We start from the raw sequence: 22,387 nt of genomic DNA, 5'->3' as shown, positions 1-22,387 counted from the left end.
GGCCAGAAGCCCTTCCCTCTGTTCTGAAGGCCAGGCGATCCTCCGGAACTGGAGTTAACAGGTAATCGCCAGCCAGCATCAGGTGTGGGATCTGAACCCAAGTCCTCTCTCTGCAGGAGTGTTGGGAGCTCTCACCCACGGACCCATCTCTCCAGCCCCTACTCTGCTTTTCTCACCGCTCTTCTGATTAGCTAGATTAATAGGTAAACAGAGGAAAACTGGGACCAAAATCCAGAAGGCCAAAGCCCAGATGTGGTTTCTGCTATACTTCACAATACCAATGTCCTGGAAAGGGCAAGGAACTCTTCGCTGTCTACTTTGTTCTTAGATTTTTGACAGGAGACTGGCTCTATCGTGTGAACGTATTGAGGAACACAAATGTAAAACGTTACTGTGCGAGGTTAAAGGGGGAGGATGTGCTTAGGCTAAGCCGGTTATGAAAGGTTCTGTAGGGAGAATAGGATCATTGTTCCCCAGGGGAGTCACCTTTCTATCCACCAAAGGCTGAACTCCACAAACCACTCCCACCTCCCAATACGTGTCCTAGACAAAGCAAAATGGCTTTCTGGCTAAGATCCGGAGCACACTAGCTTCGGGGAGAGGCCTCTGAGGAGCTCCAGCTCTGCCTCTTTTTGTGGAAGCTCTTCAGGCCCCTGAAATGCCCCTAGTCAGTAGACACACTGCCTGCCCGAGAATCTTTTACCCGCCTGCCTAACTTCTTTCCCAAGTGCAGCCGGGAGTCTGACGTTACTAAGGTGTAAGTAGGGGCTTTGCTATTTTTGGTCCACTCGAGCTGGGTATAGTGATGAGGGCGAGAGGTGATATTGTTTGAAAACACCCGCTTCCCGGGAGTTCAGATACTCTCTAGTGGGATTTTTTTTTTTTTTTTTTTTTTTTTGTTCTTTCTCAGGCAAATTCAGGATCTGCCTGGGCGGCTCTCTCCAAGGAGCTGCCCCTTCCGCCGCTTGCTCCCCTCTGAGCTAGCAGTTTGTGGAGCCCGGAGGGTTCGACGTCGGGGGCGGGCCAGCCCGAGGGGCTGCCTTCCCCGCAGTGACGTCCCAGGAGGGCAACCAACTAGCAGACGCTGCGCCCTCCCGGACTCCGCCCAGTGCGGGGTCTGTGGGTCTTCGGGAGATGCAGCTGACTTGGTTGCAGTTGCTCAAACGCAGCTGCCAGTTTGCTCACTTCTCTGCCTTAGCCCCAGGGTGACTGGACGCCCTGGAGTTCAGCCATGCAACGGCGGGTCGCGCTGCAGGCCCTGTTGCTGGCGGTGCTGCTGGCAGAACCGAGGAGTTCGAAGGGGCGCCTGCTGAGCGGTGAGTGTGCGTCCTGCCTGAGCCACCTGGGGTTGATGCGCCCAGTAGACCCCAGCTCTTGAGCACCGCCTTCAAGGCCACTGCACCCCTTCTCTGGCCCTTCGCGTAGAGGGGCAACCCCCAGATCCACTCCAGGACCCAATCAGCCCTTCAGAGTTCTCTGCTTCCAGGGAGCAAATGTGCAACCAGCTTCAGTTCTTGGGGCTACCCCGGGCATCCTGCAATGCTGGAAGTCCGTTCTCTCCCTGGAGTGACCGAGGGTGAGTGGGAGGACGTGGCTTGGGTGGGGCAGTAGGCAAACTTGGTCCATGAGTGCCCCTCAGCCTGCATCCTTGAGCATCGTGCTGCCTTGGACCCTTCTAGTGGAAGGCAGCCAATCCTGGACCCGCAGGGCCTCGGGAACCCTACCTGTTACTCTCCTCTGAGGGGAGGGTGGCTGGCCTGGAAGCCCTTGGAGATTGGGAAAGCAGCCTAGTTAGCATGCAACCAGCCCTGCCAGGCTCCAACAGTGACTCTCTGCTTCCTTCCTTGTGTGTCACGGCAGCCTCGGACTTGGATCCCAGAGGAGGTACAGTGCTCTGACTTCATTTTTCTACCACTAGGTCTGCATGTCTGGGGGACGATATCTGGATCTTTTTACTAGGTACCCTTTGGCCAAGAGGGATGGAGGAGAACGGGAATCGCCACTGTATTCCAGCCTGTGGGTCTGATAGAAGGAATCTAACATTGGTTTCAGGATGGGGTTGTGTTTCGGCTCAGCAGAAGGTTGAGGGATGAGAGGGTTAGGGCTGCTCACTTCCACGCTTGGTGACAGGAGACCTCCTGCCTGCCCTTCCCCTTCCTGCAAATGAGAAAAGAAAGACACTTCCTGAAGGCAGGGGAACCAGATGGGTCCTCGGCCTCCTTCCAGCTCTGGTGCTCCCTGGCACTCACTAGCATACACTGGATGTGTGCAGCCAGCCTGGACCATACAGGAAACTCTACCGAGGTGTTAAGCTTTCTCTTGGCAGTCTAGCCTGGAAAGGTGGGACTGCTAGTAAAGGCAACTCCGGTTTGTTGTGCCAGGTTTGGGGAAGCTCCGGGGCCCCTTTGCCTTCCTCCACGGGCCACCTTCTCCTTTTCTCTGGAACACCTTCCTGGTGAGAAGCCCAACTTCCAAGCACTCCTCATCCTCTGGGAGCCTGTCCTGTTAGAGACCTTTTACCTGAAACATCTTCTACAAAGGAAGAGGTACAGGATGTTCCCAGTACCTTGCTTGCTCATTGAGAATTTATCAAAGTGTCGAGTTTTAGGGAGACTATTGTATTTCTCCTTCACAGTTAGCATTGTCTGTGGCCTTCTGACCTGCATTCTGGACAGTTATTGGACAATATAAGTGTTGTCTGGCTCCCTACAGAGCTCAAATGTATGTTGGGGAAATTAGAACGTTCCAGAAGGTCTGGCAATAAGCCCCGAAACCAAATGATTTATACCTTACTCCATGGCAGCAATTCACACTCATGGCCCACAGTTTGGCTCTTTTATTGCAGGGACTAGTCTCCTTGTTAAAATTTGGCTTTTACTTTGTATGTGTAGGTCCAGAGTCATGTGTGGGCTCCTGTAGGTTAGGAACTGGCATGTCTGAATTCTAAATACCTAGCACACCAGGCAAGGAGGAATCACCCAATAAGTGTTGACTGACAGAGGGGTGACTGGGATTCAGCTGCAGCAATATTTCAGTCACCTAGACACAAGCTAAGGCAGCCTGTACCAGTGAACAGTTTGCTACTTGCTATACTACTTGATGGAAACACATCCATTTTTCTGAAACACTCTTCAGTCCTCCAAAGTGTCAGTCAGATGAGACATGGGCTCCCAGTGCAACCTGGGCCTATCGAGGAGTGGGGAACCATCAAGACAGTTCAGTGACTCTGGTGTGAGTTTATAATCAGATCTGGATTCTGCCTCTGACAATGCTTCTGATAGCTGTATGACAAATTGATTTCTCTGAGCTGCAGTTTTTTCATGTATAAAGTGAGGCACAAATGGTCTTGACATTGGAAGACTGTTATTGAGGGCCAAAGGGGAGTAGAAAACCTTTACCATAGCTAATAAGACATGGAAAAAGTTTAGTAAACTCTAGCTATTGTCTTTAGGTCGGAGAACTGACTATCAGTAGCAGAAAAGGCCATGGATGCTCTTAGCTTCTACTCACACCAGAGATGCACAAGTTAGTCCCACTGCATAGATGGGATTTCAGGACAGAGGGATCCATGACTGACCTCAGAATGCCCCTCTACACTGAAGGAACCACTTAACAGCAGCACTTACTGTAAGCCCCAGAAGCCCCTAAGATTCCCTAGGGGCATTCAGTGTCTTATTTGTGTGCATTAAGTGAAGCCATTAATACTTACCTACTCTTTTTAAAATATAGAAACATCATCATCAGTCTGCACTGGAGCAAGAACATAGCTCTCCTACACAATACAGGCATCAGGGACTAAAATCACTGTAGCTTGGTGTTTCAACAGAGCCTTGATTTTCTCTAGGAAGCCTGAGTGATAACAGTGTACACATGGACATCAGAATTCCTGCCCAGAGACACCCTCAGTTGGCTGTTTCTAAGTACCTCTGCCCTGGTATGCTTTCATGGGGTACTGAAATAGGTTGCCTTTTCTTTTCTCTAGGGCAGCTGGTCTGCCGGGGAGGGACACGGAGGCCGTGCTATAAAGTCATGTACTTCCCTGATGCTTTTCAAAGACTGAACTTTGAGGAAGCCCAAGAAGCCTGCAGGAGGGATGGGGGAGAGCTAGTCAGTATTGAAACAGAAGATGAGCAGAGACTGATAGAAAAGTTCATTGAAAACCTCCTGGCATCTGATGGTGATTTCTGGATTGGCCTCCGGAGGCTGGAGGAGAAACAGGGCAACAACACAGCCTGCCAGGACCTTTACACTTGGACAGATGGAAGCACATCACAGTTCAGGTAAGTGTGTGGATCCCACAGCACCTGATTTCCTTGACACAGCTCAGAAAAGAGACAAGCAGAACCCACGGAGTCAGATTCATGAGAAGGTCCAGAGAGCCGTGGTAGTGGTAACAACGTAATGACCACTGACTAGAACAGTATGGCGAGGGTGTAAAACTCAGCCTTGAATTAGGCCCAAAGTGCCCTGTTCAGGTAAATGAAGACCACCAGATTTTTTTTTTTTTAATAACATGCTATGCTTGAGGTCTGTGGTTCTGGCTCTCTGACCCTTGGAGCTAAGAATGTATTGAGAAACTGAAGGTACCTAAATATGGGACCAGGGTAGGATACCAGACCACATGGAAGAGTGATAAAGGGCAAGAAATCAGAGCCAGTATCTCGCTCTATGGACTGACTCAGGGTGGAGACTTCAAGAAAGCTGCACTTTATTGTAGTGCTCGTTTTAAAACTCTATTTTATTTGGGGTTCCCTAAAGCCTCTCTCCCAACCCCCCAACTCTAAGTAGGACAGAGGTTAGTGGAGAGAGGGGGCATAGAGCCCTTTACTTCTCCCAGATGTTTAGGATTGACGGGTCTTTGGGGGCTATACCAATCTCCACCAACAGCAAGCACAGCCAGCAGTCTCCTCCAAGCCGAAGCGTTTCTCTCCGTCTGTCTGCTCCAAACCATCACACTGTCTGTCTCTCTGGTCTCTCCAAACTGCCAAACGCTACATGCCAACACCGCATGCCACACCTTCTCTTTCTCTGGGCTCTCATATTTATACCCAGAACCCTAGACCACATCCTTCTCCATGCCCCATGAGGCATGAGGTAGGCCATTACCAGTTGGCAAAAGCATGAGACATTTAACAACTGTGGACAAACTAAAGCTGAAACTAAAATCCCACACTTGGGATTAAAGCAAAAGCATATTTATATAACATAACTGAGTTTTTAAAGAAGCCAAAACTTCCACTACAGTTTGCAGGAAACTCCTAAACTCACAGCATCAAGATGCTGCTGATGAGTGCTCATACCACACTGTGCAGCATTACAATGTCGTCATCGCTTCCTGAAAGATACAGGGACATGGAAAAACATTTAAAAATATCAACACTACAAGAAAAACATAGGAAAGGGGAAAACAATCCACTGAAAAGTTAACCATTGTATGATAAAGAGTTGTAAGTCAACTTAAATGCATAGATAATAAAATGCAAAGGCCTCCAAGACCAAAAAAAAAAAAAAAGCTATACAATTACATGGAAAATGTATAGTCATTATCACTTAAAAGCATAAAGGTTAAAAGATGATTTTTTTTTTCTGGGCTGCAGAGATACCTCAGTAGTTGAGAGCACTGGCTGCTTTGGCAGCAGGCTCTGATTCTTGCCCGTTAGTCCCCAGCACACATGGCAGCTCACAACTGTCTATAACTCCAGTTCATGAGAATCCACGCCCTCTCCTCGACTCTGCATGCACTGCATGTCCTGGTGTACAGCTAGCAAAACACCCAGACATATTAAATAAATAGATAAATAGATAAAATAGTTTAGATGACAGTTTAAGATAGTTTATCGGTTACATTAAGACAGCATGCCAGCTCCCACTGTCTGCTGATTACACTTGCCAGATCTTGTCTTCATATAAATTGTAGGAGAAACCACCCAGAGTTCTTACAGCCTTCTCTTCCTGGAAAAAATAATTTCAAATAGAAGGTTCAGAGTAGGAAGTATATTTCTTATCACTAAAGATGGTCTTAGAACCCCAACTGACACTACCTGACATCGTACCTTTATTGTCCCATAATATACCCTACCCCTTCTGCCGGTCTCAGTGGCTGACTTAGTAACATAACCAGCCTATCAGCTCTGAAGAGTGTGAGGCTCTAGTTAACTCATACTTCTCAGCCTGGAGTTAATATGCTTTCTCACTGACTTTGAAAAGTGCGACATGAAAATAAAGATAGTCCCAAGTATGTCACCTGGAAGACTCTTCCTGCTTCTGACATAGAGCAGCAAACCACATCTCCTGATGTAAACAACCTCCTGCCAAGAGACTAACTTCTCCTTTTATCTGCTGATCTCTGAACATGGAGCTCCCAAATGCCAAGTGGCAACCATGGTTTATGGCTCAGTTAGACTCTTGCTATATCCCCTAGCAGAAGTATTCCCCTCTGGAAACTAAGTACCTCTGGAAACTAAGTACCTCTGAACTCCCAGATGATAGCATTGCAGAAATGAAAGGTGCAAACTCCACAGGTGGCAGTGGTGCCCAGTGGAGGAGCGCTGCCTTTATCCCGTGGCTCCGGACCCATGAATTCTACTCTTGGAGATACAGAGTTATAGAATCTGTTGCTTTGACATATATACGGCTATTTGAGGAATGGTGTACCTTTCCAAAGTTCAGTTACCTTGAGGCTGATGCTTCCGCTGTGCTTTCAACAAGCTCATCCATGATCAAGCTGGCAATTTGGGGATGATGTAATCTGACAAGTAATCCCCATGGTCAGGAACCTAGTTTCATGATTTCTTTGCTACAAAATAGATCTTTTTGCCTGATGAGACTGTACTTAGGCCCTTATTTTGATAGATAAAATACTATTTATACCCTTGGTTATTAGATCTGAGGCAGAAAAGGCAAAGTCAATGCCCAGATTGTATCTACTCCTCCCAAAATTAATAACTGTCCCTTTCAGGGTCCAATGTAGCTAATTTAGCACCAAGTATCATGTTGGTCTCCTTGACTACCAGTGCTGCATTATATCCCTCCTCATCCTCCCCACCCTCTGTTGGTTTCAATGGCTGACCTACTGGCATTGCCAGACCATCTCTGGGGTCACCATGAACTTCCCAGGCTGGAGTTAGCATCAGTCTTAATATTGGTCTCTGTTGCTGGAAGACTGGATACTTGTCACACCAGATCAGTGCTTGCTGTGTGCAAACCAAACTCTTGAGCACCTGCAGAGCCTCCATGGTTACTGTTCCTGCTTATCTATGGAGCTACTATGGATAGGGCTGAGAACAGCTGGTTGGCATCACGTGTTTGTCCCCCTGGTTGTTTACTAACAATTCTGTGGCAGATGCTCCTTGGTGAGCTAAACGCATGATAAAAACTTGTCAGACTTCATGCTCACTTCTTTATCTCAAGATGCCATTCTTCTAATTTTTGTCTTTTTCTTTTGTGTTCTTGTTAGCTAGCTGTGTACCCATTTTCCCCCAAGTTTCATATGTCTTGAAACTTCTATTCCCCTATAAAGTGGTTAATGAGGTGTACTGACTATACCTTACCACTGTCCTCTCACCACTGGCTTTCAAGGCCACCTCTTAGTGCAGCTGCAGTGAAGCTCAGGCATTTCAGCTTGTTTGACTTCATTTAGCAAACTTACCCGTGAACCAAGCTCGAGCTGACTGTAACTAGTCACGAGGACTCTCCTATGCCCAAGGGTGTGAGCCGAGGAAGAAGCCTGGCGCTGCTGTGAGAGATGCCTGAGCCTAGACCTGCCTTAGAGTCCCTTTCTGTGCTTTTTAAATTATTATTAATTAGTTTATTCACTTTGTATCCCAGATGTAGCCTCCTCCCTCATCCCCTTCCAATCCCACTTTCCCTCCTTCATCTCCTCCCATGCCCCTCCCCAAGTCTACTCTCCTTCCATCTGACCCAAGCGTATCAGGTCTCATCAGGACTGGCTGCATTGTCTTCCTCTGTGGCCTGGTAAGGCTGTTCCCTCCTCAGGGGGACGTGATCAAAGAGCCAGTGACTGAGTAGTGTCAGAGACAGTCCCTGTTCCATTACTAGGGACCCCACTTAGAGACTGAGCTGCCATGGGCTACATCTGCCCTTTCTGCTCTTAATCCCACTCAAAACTGGACATCTGTCATGGAGATGTAGCACTCTCAGTAGCACTCTCAGGTGAGAAATAGGAAACCTCTAGAGCCCAAAGAGACTTGACATATGCTATGCTTCCTTTAAATTATTGTATGATTTAACAGTTTGTTATTTAATTTGAGAGAATTTGGTATTCTCCAGATGACTGCATATCTATACATTCCAATGGAGTGATAGGTCCTGGATATTAATGGGGTTTTTCTCCAACCTTCTGGAATGCATAAGTCTCACTAAGGTCTCCAGTATACTATCCTTTTTTCCTTGTTCATCTACGCAACTGGTACACTGTCCGGCAGTATGATGGGCCAGTATGATTTTCTTCACAATTCATAGGAAATCCAGGTATTATAACTGGATGTGAGTAAAAATTCTAAATGAAGCAAAACCCTGGGTGTAGACTGTTGTCATTCCCAATAAATGCAAGCTGTGTCAGAGCCTCTTGAGTGTGTCCACCAGATCTGCATACTTTTCTAGCAGTTATTGCATACAGAACAGCAGCCACAGTTAGGGCTCTGCAGGGTTGGGTGGATGCTCCTCTTATGTAATCCTGTAGGCTCTGTCTGTGTTTCACAGGAGTCAGGTGAGTGAACTAAACAGAGCTATGATGGGAGGTGCCGCTCTGCATTGTCAGGCCTTTGGCACCACCACTTCCTGCCATCCACCTCTGGATAAGATAAGGGGAATGTGGTCTCAGAGGTTTATGATTGGCATTCTACACTATGGCGGCGTAAGAAGCCATTGTAGAACTAGACTATTAAACAGAGGCCCTGGGTTCCAGCACCAGCAACCCCTAAAAATTGGATAATGGAGGCACATAGGCCTATAATATGATCCTTCTTACTCCAGAGGTACTCCATGAACTGGACCAGGACATCCAGTTCATGTCTGGCTTCAGCTAGCTAAAGGCCCAACTGGATGGGCTACACTGGACTGTGTCTCACAATATCAAGCAAAAAATTACAGCCGATTCATACATTTGAGAACTGGGCCAATGACTCCTGGTTAGGCCCCACTGTGAGCTGGCTGAATTAATACCTGCCGCAGTGTGCTCCCTTCTGATACATGGCTTTGATGACATCAGTGCCCATTCATACCCTATGCTTAACAAGTCTAGCAATATTTACACATACCCCTTTCCCAAGTGTTTGGCTAAATAGCCAAAGGTCCTTCTAGAGAAAGAATAGAGGAAATTTCTATCATAGGCACCTACCACAACATTGTAGGATTTTCTTCCTAGGCATCTGGCCTCTCCCTTTATCTGTGAGTTGTGAGTCTGAAAATGGGCTCAAATCCAAATGGTATTCCAGGAATCAATCTCTCTCTCTCTCTCTCTCTCTCTCTCTCTCTCTCTCTCTCTCTCTCTCTCTCTCTCTCTCTCTGCCTATCTGTCTCTCTGAGATGGACATAAACCCATTATTAAGCTATGGGGAGGGCCTGTCGAGCTATAGGTCCCTGATGAGGCACAAAGTCCACTTTCCACCAGGAGCCCTAGATGTTTGGGTGTAATACCCAGACTTTTACTGTAAATTCGGTGGTTGTTTAAGAAACTCATTCAACCCAGTAAGTGCAACAAAGGGGCTTCCTTTTGGCAGACTACCACACAGGACCAGATCAGAGTCATATCGTGGTGCTACCAGAAGACATGTCTCTCAGCAGACTCCTGAGGAGAGGCTTGGGAAGACATAGGCAGAGCAGGATTTTGAATAGTCTGAGAAGCAGAGCAAGATTCTAGCCCTGGGCAGAAGCAGATAGGTACTCAGGCAGACTGCAAAGCCCAGTCCTCAGTTGGCAGATGGGATAAGTGCTTTCAAACTTAGACTCAGTGAATTCCAGGAACTATTGGCTGGTAAAGCTAAGGCTACTTTGAACTCTTTCAAGGAGTTAAGGATGCAAAAGGAAGATACCTCATAATGGACTCAGGGGACGCTCATTTCCCTGATCCTGTGCATATGTCTTGAAAACTAACAAGGACCAAGATGTCCTCCTGTCCCTTCCCCAGCCCCTCTCCTACTTTGGAAACCTCTATATTTTGGAATATGTCCCTGAGACTCCTCATCTTCTTGTCCATCATCTGGGGCTGGCAAGGCAGAGGTAGCTATTGGAAAGTAGCTAGATGGAAGCAGGGCAAGCTTTGAATGAGATACACCGTCTCTCTCTGCAGTATGTCTGAGAGCTCAAAAAACTGAAATCAAGCCCAACTAGCATAAAGCCCAGAAACAAGAAGACAAGCATTTAAGATCTTCTAGACCAGGTCTGTGCTAGCTGCTTTCCTCGTAATTATTTTGCAGACATAAGAACATAATATATTCCTCCCTGCAAAGAGGTTGTGGCAAATGTCAGATGATTGATTGTGACAGCCACACTGGATCAACAGCATGTGTCTCTACTTATTGGCAGTGCTTCAAATCCTCCTTCTCTCTCATGTTCTGAAGCAGAATCTTAAACTTACGGTTCAGTGAAACCTGATGAGAAACAAAGGACGTGGAAGTCTTAGGGTGTGTTTCTCCAGTTGTCTCCATTGTCCTTCAGGAACTGGTATGTGGATGAGCCTTCCTGTGGCAGCGAGGTCTGCGTGGTCATGTACCATCAGCCATCAGCACCACCCGGCATCGGGGGCTTATACATGTTCCAGTGGAATGACGACCGGTGCAACATGAAGAACAATTTCATTTGCAAATACTCTGACGGTAACAAATCCCCAGCTCTATGGATAAACTGCCAACCTCTTCTCCCATTTCAAAAACAGCTGATGGTACCAAAACATGTTCTGTGTTCACGGAGAAAGCCTGTTGCAAATGCCAGCAACATTAAATTCTGAGAATTCTTGTAAATGGAAATGTGATGATAGTTCCTCACTGAGAAATGGTTCTAGCAAAGGAGAGGCTATCAGATGCAAAAGAAGGGATGAGAAAGGAAAGGATCTAATTTACTCGTGATAAAAAGCAAGACTTTTTATCACAATAAACACGTGTACTGTGAACATGCACAAACCTCACTCATCCTGTGTGTGGTTGGCTGTGGGAGCCTCGAATAAGCTGACAGTTACTCGTGCAAGTCCTGTAGCAGCCACATGAGATTATGTCTTGGAATTTAAGGAAACATACCAATGACCAGAAAAGGCAAGTGACAACTTCACTAGCAGTCTTAGACAGCGGGCGCTTTGATGAAGTTTAAAAGTCCCCCGCCAACCACCATCTTGATTTTTACCTTCCAGATTTAACTTGATCTACAGAGAGGTGGAACTGGCCACAAGCCAATAGTCTCACTCTGCTGAGTTCCCAGCTTCCTTTATTAAAAGTGACTTAGAATTAAACTGAAACTTATTCTTGATCTGTCCCTGAGGCTTGGCCCCAATTCCACAGTCTTTCCTGACGGGAGTACAATAACTGGGGACTAAATACTATTGCCATTTTTAGCTGTTTGAACTACATTATACTTTGGTGACAATTTGGTGCTGGCAGATGTCTTCCTCACCCAACATAGCCTCATATGAAGTCTTTTCACTCCCTGTCTCTCCTCACCACACTCAGTTGCCTCAAGTACAGAGGCTGGGGGACCTGGATACCTCGGAGCAGCGGAAGAAAGCACTGGGTATTCACTGACTTTCCATTTTCCATCACTTGTGTTTATCAAATTCTATTAGCTTATGATTTAAGTGTTTGTACTTCTTTAACAGTTTTTTTAATGAGAGATTTTGAAATTTGCTTTAATATGCTTTTATTTTTGTGACTTGATTCCTTTCTAAAGAGACACAAATTACCCCATCATTTTTATTATTGCCTGAATTAGTTTGACTGAGTTCTTGCATGAAGAAGGTAGCACACCTAAAGTGTTTATGTTTAATAAAGAGAGCATAATAAAAGGCTATTTGCATAGGTGTAGGTCAGGAGCAAGAGATTATAAAGTATCCAGGGATTATCTTTAAGAGGAAGCTCTAACAAAGCAAGGGAATCACCTTAGCAGAACCAGAGTAAGGAATCTCCCAACAGAAGCAGAAAGCATGGAAGGCAGCTGCTGACAAACCATACTGACAAGAAAATGAGCATGAGGAATGCATGCCATAATCTCTGCCTGCCCCTACTTGCTGACCCCCTGCCTTTGCCTCTGGTTGCCTAAGACCAATAAGACACAAAAGAACAAGGGTGCCTGAAATTGTCCTTGGAGATCAGCCTCTCAGGACATATAAAGGAGATCTTATCAAGAATGTGGAGCACATGGAGAAGAACTAACACGTGCCTTTATGAAGCCATACACCCACAGGATAAATTCATTCCACTTACCATACAGGGAAAAGGCCCCTGCCTCGTTTTCCATCCTCACCTCTCAGCACTCTCCTCTCCTCATCCTATTCCAATACCTTTGCATTCAGTGCATTTCCTTAAAAGCTCTTACCTGCTACTTCCTGTGCCTGAGACATTTCCCCCTTTCCCAGCCAACTCATTCTCACCCTTCAAGTTTCAGGTTAAACATCACCTTCTGTCCTAACAACTAAATGCAACAAGTCACCCTGGTTCTAGACGACACATCCTAGTCCAAGAGGATGGTGATGACAGTGATGACAAAGATGTTCTATAATTGACATAACTGTGTCAGTTGCCAGAATGGGAATAAGGTCTGTAGATGAAATAACAGCATCTTATCAATGTTGATTCCTTGGTTGTGATCATTATACCATGTTTATATATGAGAATGCATCTCATTTATAAAATCAGCATCATGAGGAATAAAGTGGCCCCATGTCATATTATCAACTTACTTATTCCCTGAAGAAAACTTATGGTGTGCATATATGAATATAAACATATGTATATATGTTTACAGATACAAGTAATAAGTAGGCAAAATGGAAAATGTGATATATATATATACACACACACATATGAGAGCCACATTTATAGATATATATAGATATCTTATAAGCCTGTTATCAAGCTAGAGATTGGTTTTATGAAATGCTCAGAATGGTCTCTAGCATCCAATAGGCAGTATGTGGGTAAGTTCTATCAGTAAATAAATGGACTTATATCATGTCTACATGCACACATATGTACAGAGAGATGATTAAGCATTATTTCCCTTTCTGAGTGAAGTTCCTGACATCTGGGCCTGATAGCTATGATCATTAAAATCTGATTAACAGAAGACATTCTAATACAAGGTCAGGCAATAGCAGAACCATCTGACATAACTTGTCTGTGTGACTTAGAAGCTCTTAGAAATATTTTAAATACCTCAAGGTTAATCCCCAGTCTCTGCCTTGAGACGGGGCAATCCTTCAATCACTGCTACTTCTTGCAGAACATGTGTTTGTTGCTCTCTGAAATGTCTTCAGTAGGAACTGTTAAAATACCCTCAACCACTTAAGACAATCACAGCCAGGAACTGCAGTTGGGGAGTAGAGATCAATGCTGAAGCTCAAGCAGCTCCATGCTGATAAGGTGGAGGTTTGCGGCAGCACATAGGAGCTCAATATACAAGCTTTCTATTTTTTAGTACATTTGGAAAGTCTAATATTAAAATTCTTAAATACTTAAAAACAAAAATGCTGAAGTAAAGTTAAAGGAAGGCTAATATTCATGTGCAACTAATTATTTAACTTAAACAACCAACCTCCAGTATCTTTTAACAATAATTCATATGGTGACAATAAATAGAGCTTATTCGAATTAGATGTTACACCCTACCTGATTTCATTCAGATGATGGAAATGTAAGTACTGTTCTTTTTTGTTTTTTCTGCTGCAGAAAAACCAAATACAACACCCTCTATAAGGCATAGAGGTAAGTCTGTCACATGAAATTTGGGTTAATTTGGGCCATTTCTCACCCTTCTTTATAGACTTAGAACCATATCTTTAGAGCAGATTATTCAGCAGGATAATCTGGTGTTTTCCCAGTCAACTTGGACAGATTATCTGTCGCATCCAATCGTGACAGCTAGGTCATCATTCTTACTCTCTGCCCCCTGTCATCTATGTCTGTCAAAACTGAAAAGTAATAGTTTAAAATTTCCATTTTGGATGCTTATTGTCATCATTATTATCATTATTGTCAATAATGAGGGAGAAGTTTAGTCATGTGAAATAAGAAATGAGCCCAACTGAGTATTTATGGTCCTAGTAGTGAGTCGCTGTACTTTCCCCTAGGTACTTTAGTCCTATGTCAACTCCAGCTGCTCATTGGCTGTTTTGGTGCTTGCTCAGCAGCAGCAAGGTCTCACCAGAAGTGTGTGGGTAAAGACTGACTGTGCAAGCGTGGGAACCTGAGTTTGATCTCCACAACCCATGTCAGAAAGCTTGGCACAGTGATACGCACCTCTGACCCCATTGCTGGGAGGCAGAGACAGGGTTTGCTTCCCAACCAATATACCCAAATCTTAAGCTCCATGTTCAGAGAGACTCTGCCTCAAAAAACAAGGTGGGGAACAGCAGTGGAAGATGCCTGATGTCAACCTGTAGCCTATGTACACATAAAACATACAGATACACAGTCTTGCGCACACACAGGAACACAGGAAAACATACACACATATACAATATGAAGACAAACCTCTAGTGCAACAAATTCAACACTTGGTACTTTGCTGTATTTATAAAAGGGATGTTTTCTTGCCTCCCACTCTACCTGTGGCAAGGCCTCAGAGCATGCTTGGACTATAGCACCTTTCTTCAAGTTCTCAAGTCCATATGGATCTCTCTCAGGTGAAGTGACTGAGCCAGCAACACCCGTACTTCCAGAAGAAACACAGAATGAAGACACCAAAGAAACCTTTAAAGAAAGCAGAGGTACTGGGGGAAAATAGATAACGGACTTCTTTGACTAGAATACCTATGGCTACACTTCCTACTCTCTTCTTCATACAGCTCCTTAAAAATGGAACTAGGCAAAGCATCTGTGACATTGAAAACACTGTACTAAGTGGCAGGTTTCATCAGTGAATTGCACAGTGGCTACTATACTAAGACCACTGAGGCACAAAGACTAGATAGGGGGTGAAAGGTGCTGCCTGTCTCTGTAATGGCAAAGACTTGGGAACTTTCCTGACCCAGGGAGGATAGGGACTGGGAGAGTGGAATGGGAAAACAAGAGCAAGCTAACCCAAGCCATGATACATGCCATCTGGTATCAATACTCATCTGTGAACCAAAGGAGGATAACCATCATAAAAGGTAAAAGATAGTTAGTTGGGTGATAAACTGTGGCGCTAATGTGCTTCCAACTTCACTCTTACCCTGAGGTTCAGGAGGGAAATCTGGGATTTTGTCATAGGCAAAAATTTTTTTTTTTAATTTTCTCTGTGCTTCAGTCTAGTTGTTTAGTATTTTTCATACCTATCTGACAGCATTATCAGGTCCATGAAATGAAATGTAATGTTTTACTGCGATTTCAGTTCTGACACTCAGTGTCTATACAAATCCTCCCCCCACCACACACACACACAGCTTAAAGCTACATTCCACAACTTTCACACCAGACAGACATCAAACACAAGTCTTGATGTCCTCAGACCACCTGATTGATATTCAATGGCAACCCATCCAGTAGTGCTTACCAGCCCAATCATGTTCAGTGACTCACTGGAACTCATAACATTTAGGAATATGGTGTCTGTGCATCTTATTATACAGAATCCAAGTTGAGAACAACCAAATAAAGCCAGGGCAGGATCTGGAAGGGTTTCAGATGGAACCTAAGTATCATCTAGTGAACTCAGGGCTACCAACCTCTTAATTAAAAAATTTCAAGGATTTAGAGCCTTCCTACAAGGGCCAGGGATAGAGGTTAATCAAATTCTTTATTATCCAGTAGATATGTGTGAAAATATTTTTAAAAGAGAATAGAGTATTGTCCAAAGTGGGCGGCATTTTTATGACTTATAATTATAATGGTATGTTAAATGAATTATCTATTTTCTGAGTGTGTCTGTTGTTTCTGATGATTGTCAAGTTTCTAGACTCACAGAAAGTGGGGCAGTGACAGCCTCTGGATGGTCAGGAACCTTGGATCAGTGGAAGAAGAAGGGTTAGTCTCTGATCCTTGATTTCTCTCACGGCCCCCAAAGGGAACGACGTCCAGTTCTGTCTCAGAACTTACAAAGCTCAGAAAAGAAGCCCCTAAGTATTCTCCGCAGCCCTTAGCAATCTAGCTGAAGGCCTTGGCCTTAGTCAGATGTGTGAGGAAGTCTGACAATCTACTTATATGATCTTTCTCTACCCTGCAAATGACAGAGACTTTTGGCTTAATGTTTTTCACTCCCACTTCCCTCTCCAATCTTGGGAATTTCTGTGGTTGCCCTTGGAAGCAAGCCATCCATACTGTCCCCACCAATCCCTGTTTTACTAATAAGCACATGGGGAAGATGAATCTTTTTACTCTGAAAAAAATTATCAAACATGATCCTCCAATAGCTGCAAGACTCCAAAATTTACACTTGTTTACATTATCGCCTAGATTAATAGGTCAGGTAGAAAATGCTCACTTGTCAAAACTGGGTGTTCTGCTACCTGGACAGCTACATCTATCTCCAAGGATGTGCTACTTGGAATACTCTCTTGATTATGCTTTTTAAAGCCTGGTTTAAAATGCATGCATGCATTCATATACACACCCAGGAGAGAGATTGGGATCACCAGGGCTAATATATGCTTTTTTTTCTTTTTCAGAGGCTGCTTTGAATCTTACCTACATCCTAATCCCCAGCATTCCCCTTTTTCTCCTACTTGTGGTCACTTCCGCTGTCTGTTGGGTTTGGATCTGCAGAAGGCAAGTAGAACCTTTAGGAGGCAAACCTTTGCTTCCTCTGCATCCAGATGTTGCCTGGTTGACACCACTACAGGCCATGACACCTCCAAGAGAAGGACCACCTCAGAACTGAGAGTAAATTCTGTCTGACTCAGCACACTGGGTCCACATGCAAAGCAAGTAGCATTTAGCTGAGCATTTGTACTGTTGTGATTAAGCTAGCGGTCCTGCATGAGTCCTTTCTTTTCTGTGTGTATGGAAGATTTTTCAAGCAAAGTGGAAGGTGAAACAGTGTTATTCTCTTCCTGTGCACCCACGTGTCACCCAACAAAGTGTTCTCCTAAATGTAGGTCCTTATTCCAAAAATGTTTGTTGAGTAAGGAATGACTAATGGGCCACATGAAAAGTGTGTGTTCCAAAGGATTCTGGGAAGCATCTGGCCCAAAGCCACTCCATTCAGAATGAATCAGCCAAACTCTTTTTAATTAACTTTTAAATTATTTCAAAAGCGTATGGTTGCAAAGCAGGAAACCTGGGTAGCATAGGCCGTGTGTATATGTGATCTGGTTCATGTGCTCATGTATTGTAGGTACATACACCTGTGCCCTTTTGTTCCCCATCATCATGGCATACATTCGAGTTTAGCATTCTCACCTTTGCAGCAGAAAAATCAGAGTCCAACTTTTGGCGCCCTTTAATGAGCAGTTTGAAATTCATTTGTAAATTTCCAGTGCAGAACCTATTTTATTTAATAATCCCCTCAAAGGATTATTATGGGATTAAAGCAATGAATATACCCGTAACAAGCACATAACAACACACTCTAAAGTTCTGGCCATTGCTATAATCATTTTTGTTAATAATTCTCTTGAATTTACAATAGAATTCAGTTAAAACAATTACAGATATATTTTTCCAATGGCTTCCTCTACAATTGGTTCTTGATTTCCCCTTTTAAATGTATTTATCGCTTTGCCAGGATTGGGGAATTGCAGCTCTCCTCCCAAAACGTTCTAAGTCTCTCTCTCTCTCTGTGTATGTATGTCTGTCTCTGCCTCTGTGTGTGTATCTTTCTTTCATTTTTTTCTTTCTTCCTTACTTTCTTCATCTTTTAAACGGTCCTGGGGATGAATCCAGGGCCTTCCACAGGCCGAACAAGTCACATTTAGCTATATCCCCGGCCCTTAAACAATGTTTTGAGTGTGGCAAACAAAATGCATTGATATAAAAAGGAAGCGATTATACTATTACAGAGTTTAGGAAAATCCTTTTCAGAAATGAATTGTGTTTCTTTAGTAATGATTTTTAGTGGTTAGTAATGATTTTTAGTGGTAGGTATAATTATAATTTAAATAGAGGTAAGCATAAAATATTTCAAAGCGACTTAATAACTGACATGATAAGGGAACATGGTTTCTGTTAGTGATAGAGTCAATGACATTATTATCCTACTCTTGTTTATGGTCTATACTTATAATGTAGAATATGGCTAATTTTGCTCAGAGATGAGTTTGGGGTTTTTAGTTAGTTTGATTGGGGATTTTTTGTGTAATTTCCCCCCCCCCTTTCTGGCCTCACCATCTCTAGGGAGTGAGTCCTGGAACCTAAGCTAATGGCGGTGAACGGTAGGCTTGGAACAGAACTTTGCTGGGGTGTCTCCTACCCAGTCCACAAAGCCTCAGGGGTAGGTAGGTGAGAAGCAGAACCAGGTCACTTCCTGAGATCACTTCCTCCACTTCAACAGGGACAGGGATAGTCTCGGTACCCTGGTCTCAAATACTCAGCCTGGTTCTCTTCTTCTAGAAAACAAGAGCAGCCAGACCCTAGCACAAAGGAGCAACACACCATCTGGCCCATTCCTCACCAAGAGAACAGCCCCAATCTAGATGTTTACAACGTCATCAGAAAACAAAGCGAAGCTGATTTAGCTGAGCCCCGGCCAGACCTGAAGAACATCTCATTCCGGGTGTGTTCTGGGGAAGCCACACCCGATGACGTGTCTTGTGACTATGACAACATGGCTGTGAACCCATCGGAAAGTGGGTTTGTGACTCTGGCAAGTATAGAGAGTGGATTTGTGACCAATGACATTTATGAGTTCTCCCCCAGCAGAATGGGGAGGAGCAAGGAGAGTGGATGGGTAGAAAATGAAATATATTACTAAGACATAGGAAAAAACTGGCAAAAAATGAAAAAAGAAAGCAAAGGCCTCCTGTTTCTTTCAAGGAAAATATTCAGAAAGCTTATGGAAATGCTCAGCTCAGGTGTTAGGGGCAAGCACAGCATCACAAGTTCCTACTGGGTCCCCAAATTCTGACTGCATTCCTTATCAGAGAGCCTCACTCAGCTCAGCCTTGTGAGAAGGCATCTTGCCCGGGGGCTGCTGCACAACAGACCCTCAACAATTGTCAGACAGTAGCTTATATCTGATGTCAAGGGCTGGTGCCCTCACTCGGCAGGATTAAGGTGTTCCTGGGGGGCATGGACAGTCCACCTCTAGGTTCTGTTCTCCTTGCTCTACACAGCAGTACGTGCAGTCAAAAAAGACAAACAGTGGAATCGTCTCAGAGCCCATGTGTGGAAGCCCCAGGCTGGCCTGCACATCAGCAATTCCCAAATCTGCACCCCACCCCCTGAAAAAAACAAAACAAAACAAAACAAAACAAAACAAAAAAACAGTAAAAAGCAGGAAGCAGAGTGTTAGTCAGTCTGTGTCTACAGTCCTTCCTCTGCATTGTGGCCTCAGGGGAACTTTTTTTTTTTTTCATTCTCCCAACATCTAAACTTGGAAACATCCAACTTGGAAATACTTTAGAAAGTGAAAATGAGCTGTGTTTGCTTCAGGGCTTCTTGTTCTCCCGGCTCAGACAGAATGTGTTGTTCTGAGGATGGTGGCAGCAACATAGGAGATTGACTGTATGCAGAAGCACTGAGTGTAAGGAAGGAGTTCTCACTGCCAGAGAAGGCAGCCACAGGCAAGAAGGGAGAAAGCTGGAATAGACCCTACTGTGTTTGATGGGACTAGAAAGCAGTGGTATCCCTTTGGGTGGATGACTCCAGGGCAAAGGCGGAAGAAATTGAGTTACTTGAGTAATAAACCATGAAATAATGGGTCTCCAAACAAAGGCAGAATTAACAGGTCTGTTGTTCTACAGGAAAGTGCGGGCCTTCACACCACAATAGCCTATGGACAGCAAACACAGGGTCAGTATACAAATATGGTATTTATTGCCCCGGTTGATCAGTACACATTGTATATTTGTACTGGTAAGTCACACTGTTGTTAACATTTTCATATTTAAAGAGATTGGGAATGAGAGTGGTCATTTGTCAAACATTACACCACCAAAAACAAGAGTGGTTGGGAATTGACAGATCACAGAAGCCACCTTATAATGGCCCACCTTTGGAACATGGGATAATTTAAATATCGAATTATTAAAAGTAAAATCAACAAGAGCATGTGACTCATTAGACAAAACAGACAGAAATGGGCATATGCTGATAAAAATATGTGAATAAATTAAAACTTTGATGCAGAACAGGATATTTGCATGATTTGAAGTACCTCACCCACATAATGTTTTTTTTTTTTTCTTTTTTCTCAAGACTGGGTTTCTCTATGTAGCCTTGGCTGTCCTGGACTCACTTTGTAGACCAGGCTGGCCTTGAACTCGTAGCAATCCGACAGCCTCTGCCTCCCTGCGTGCTGAGATTAAAACTGTACAACACCACGCCCAGCTCATAAAATGTGAGCACAAACACCACCTAAGTCAACTGATCAATGTGAAGACTGTTGACAATGGAGTGTACTGAGATTATAGTCCTCATATTATGGTGCATCGAGAGGAACCTAACGTCACATCTGTACCATTTCAGTCAAAGTGTACAAGCTGATCATAAGGAAGCCTTATACAAAAACAAGTTAGACAATCTATAAAATAACTGGTCTGCAAACTTGAAGTCTAATGATAATGAAAGTGAAAGCAAAGATAGGTGTAGCTGCAGTCACAGGACAGCAAAGAGGTGAAGGCTAAAAGCACTACTTGATTCTGAACTGGATCCTTCTTTTCCTGTAAAGGAAAATATGGAAACAAACTTGGATGGAGTCCCATTAAATGGTAATAACGTGCTAATTTCTTGACTTCTGTGTTGCATTGAGGATATGTCCTTGTGCAGTTGGGAATGTCTTTGTAGAAGACACATAGTGAAGCAATAAAGAACAGTGGCAACTTTTATCTACTGTGATTTGTGGACGGGGATGCTCTTTGCACTGTGCTTGCAATCTCTTCTCCGTTAGAAAGTATTTAAGGAAAACCATTTACAAATACTAGTTCTATAACCCTTGATCACATGACCTACGCTATGCCATCCTTGCATCTGAACTCAACACACAGCCTGTGGCTGACAGCATCTAACAGTCTTTGATTGAAAACAGAAAATAAATGAATTTCTGATAGAGCCATGTCAGTCCCCAGACCCATCTTACAAGCAGCAAGGAGCTGTGATGAGCCACCCTGCAAAAACCAACTCAGAGAGGCTCCTTTCCTCCAAGATTCCCCTTTAGAAATGCAAATAAGTTGTGTGATCTAGAATAAATAAACATTAAGATGTCTTTCAACTCTAAAATTATTTTTATTTCAATCTGGTATTTTTCCAAATTTATGTTGAGTATCTGACAGCCTTTCAAACTTGTAGTGGGATACACATAATGACAGAGACAGATACAAATAGGAAGTCATGGGGAATTGCGCCCTCAGAGGTGAAGACAGCTCTGTACAGACCCTTGTTTTTTTCTATCAAAGACAAGTAAATGGTTACTAATTGCTAAGTGATCAAGGTATCAGTGAGTCCTGAGTTGAAACAGAAGAAAAGGTGACCAGAATGAGTTATCAGATCAAGAACATTAAAAGAAACAAGTTTTCTGAAACATTGTAAGGCTGGTTGTAAAGTTTCCTAGAAATAGAGACTTATTAAATGTGTAATAACTTTCCCAGTAGGTCCTTGAATAGTCTAGCACTTACATACTCCAATCAGAAATTTTAATCTACCTTAAAGAACTCAAAGTTAATGCTGCACTTTTTAATTTTTTTTATTCACTTTACAGCCTGTAGCCCAATTTCTCCTCCCCCCAGTCCCCCTCCCCCACCCCTCCACCCTTTTCCTCAGAAAAGGAGAGTTCCCTTTCCCATCAAGCCCAGCTCATCAAGACGCATCAGGACTGAACATGTCATTTTCCCCTGCGGCCTGGCAAGGCAGTCCTGCCAGAGGAAAATAATCAATAAGCTGGCAAGTGAGTCCGTCTTAATCTCTGTTTTCACAACCCCAAATACAATTTATAGCTAAGGACTTTGCCAGAAAACTGGGGCTGCTTTCATTTTTTATACCACCAGATGGCAGTATTAAGATGCCGTAGAAATGTGCCCAAGTCTAACCTTCAGATTTTCTGTCAACTTCCTCCATCTACGCTGAGAAGGGTAAGGATAAAGGGGGAGGTA

The 22,387-nt window shown here is 44.0% G+C and overlaps 1 protein-coding gene across 3 annotated transcripts; it reads left to right on the top strand.

Moving 5' to 3' along the window:
- Positions 1–1,123: 1,123 nt before the first annotated feature.
- Positions 1,124–21,132, top strand: Layn (layilin). Of its 3 annotated transcripts, XM_060373769.1 has the most exons (8): positions 1,124–1,316; positions 1,861–1,884; positions 3,983–4,280; positions 10,678–10,835; positions 13,893–13,928; positions 14,849–14,932; positions 16,811–16,910; positions 18,693–21,132. In XM_060373769.1, exons 1-8 carry the CDS (start codon positions 1,232–1,234, stop codon positions 19,051–19,053), a joined length of 1,146 nt encoding a protein of 381 aa, XP_060229752.1. In that variant the 5' UTR covers positions 1,124–1,231; the 3' UTR covers positions 19,054–21,132. The 3 variants fall into 3 exon arrangements, with proteins under 3 accessions (XP_060229752.1, XP_060229758.1, XP_021507714.1); XM_060373775.1 differs by lacking the exon at positions 1,861–1,884; XM_021652039.2 differs by lacking the exons at positions 1,124–1,316; positions 1,861–1,884; positions 10,678–10,835; positions 13,893–13,928 and adding an exon at positions 8,529–8,541 and having other exon boundaries at positions 4,175–4,280; positions 14,829–14,932.
- The last annotated feature ends 1,255 nt before the right edge of the window (positions 21,133–22,387 follow it).

The sequence above is a fragment of the Meriones unguiculatus genome, chromosome 1, assembly GCF_030254825.1.
Source record: "Meriones unguiculatus strain TT.TT164.6M chromosome 1, Bangor_MerUng_6.1, whole genome shotgun sequence".
Taxonomy (NCBI): domain Eukaryota; kingdom Metazoa; phylum Chordata; class Mammalia; order Rodentia; family Muridae; genus Meriones; species Meriones unguiculatus.
Note: the sequence above shows the minus strand (reverse complement) of the source record. Positions and strands in the feature narration are given on the sequence as shown.

Bases quoted from the DNA above. Each gene is read 5' to 3' on its own strand.
- Layn (XM_060373769.1), top strand. From the start codon at position 1,232: ATGCAACGGCGGGTCGCGCTGCAGGCCCTGTTGCTGGCGGTGCTGCTG. The intron at 4,281-10,677 runs GTAAGTGTGTGG...ATTGTCCTTCAG, and splicing joins GGAAGCACATCACAGTTCAG to GAACTGGTATGTGGATGAGC. The intron at 16,911-18,692 runs GCAAGTAGAACC...CTCTTCTTCTAG, and splicing joins TGGGTTTGGATCTGCAGAAG to AAAACAAGAGCAGCCAGACC.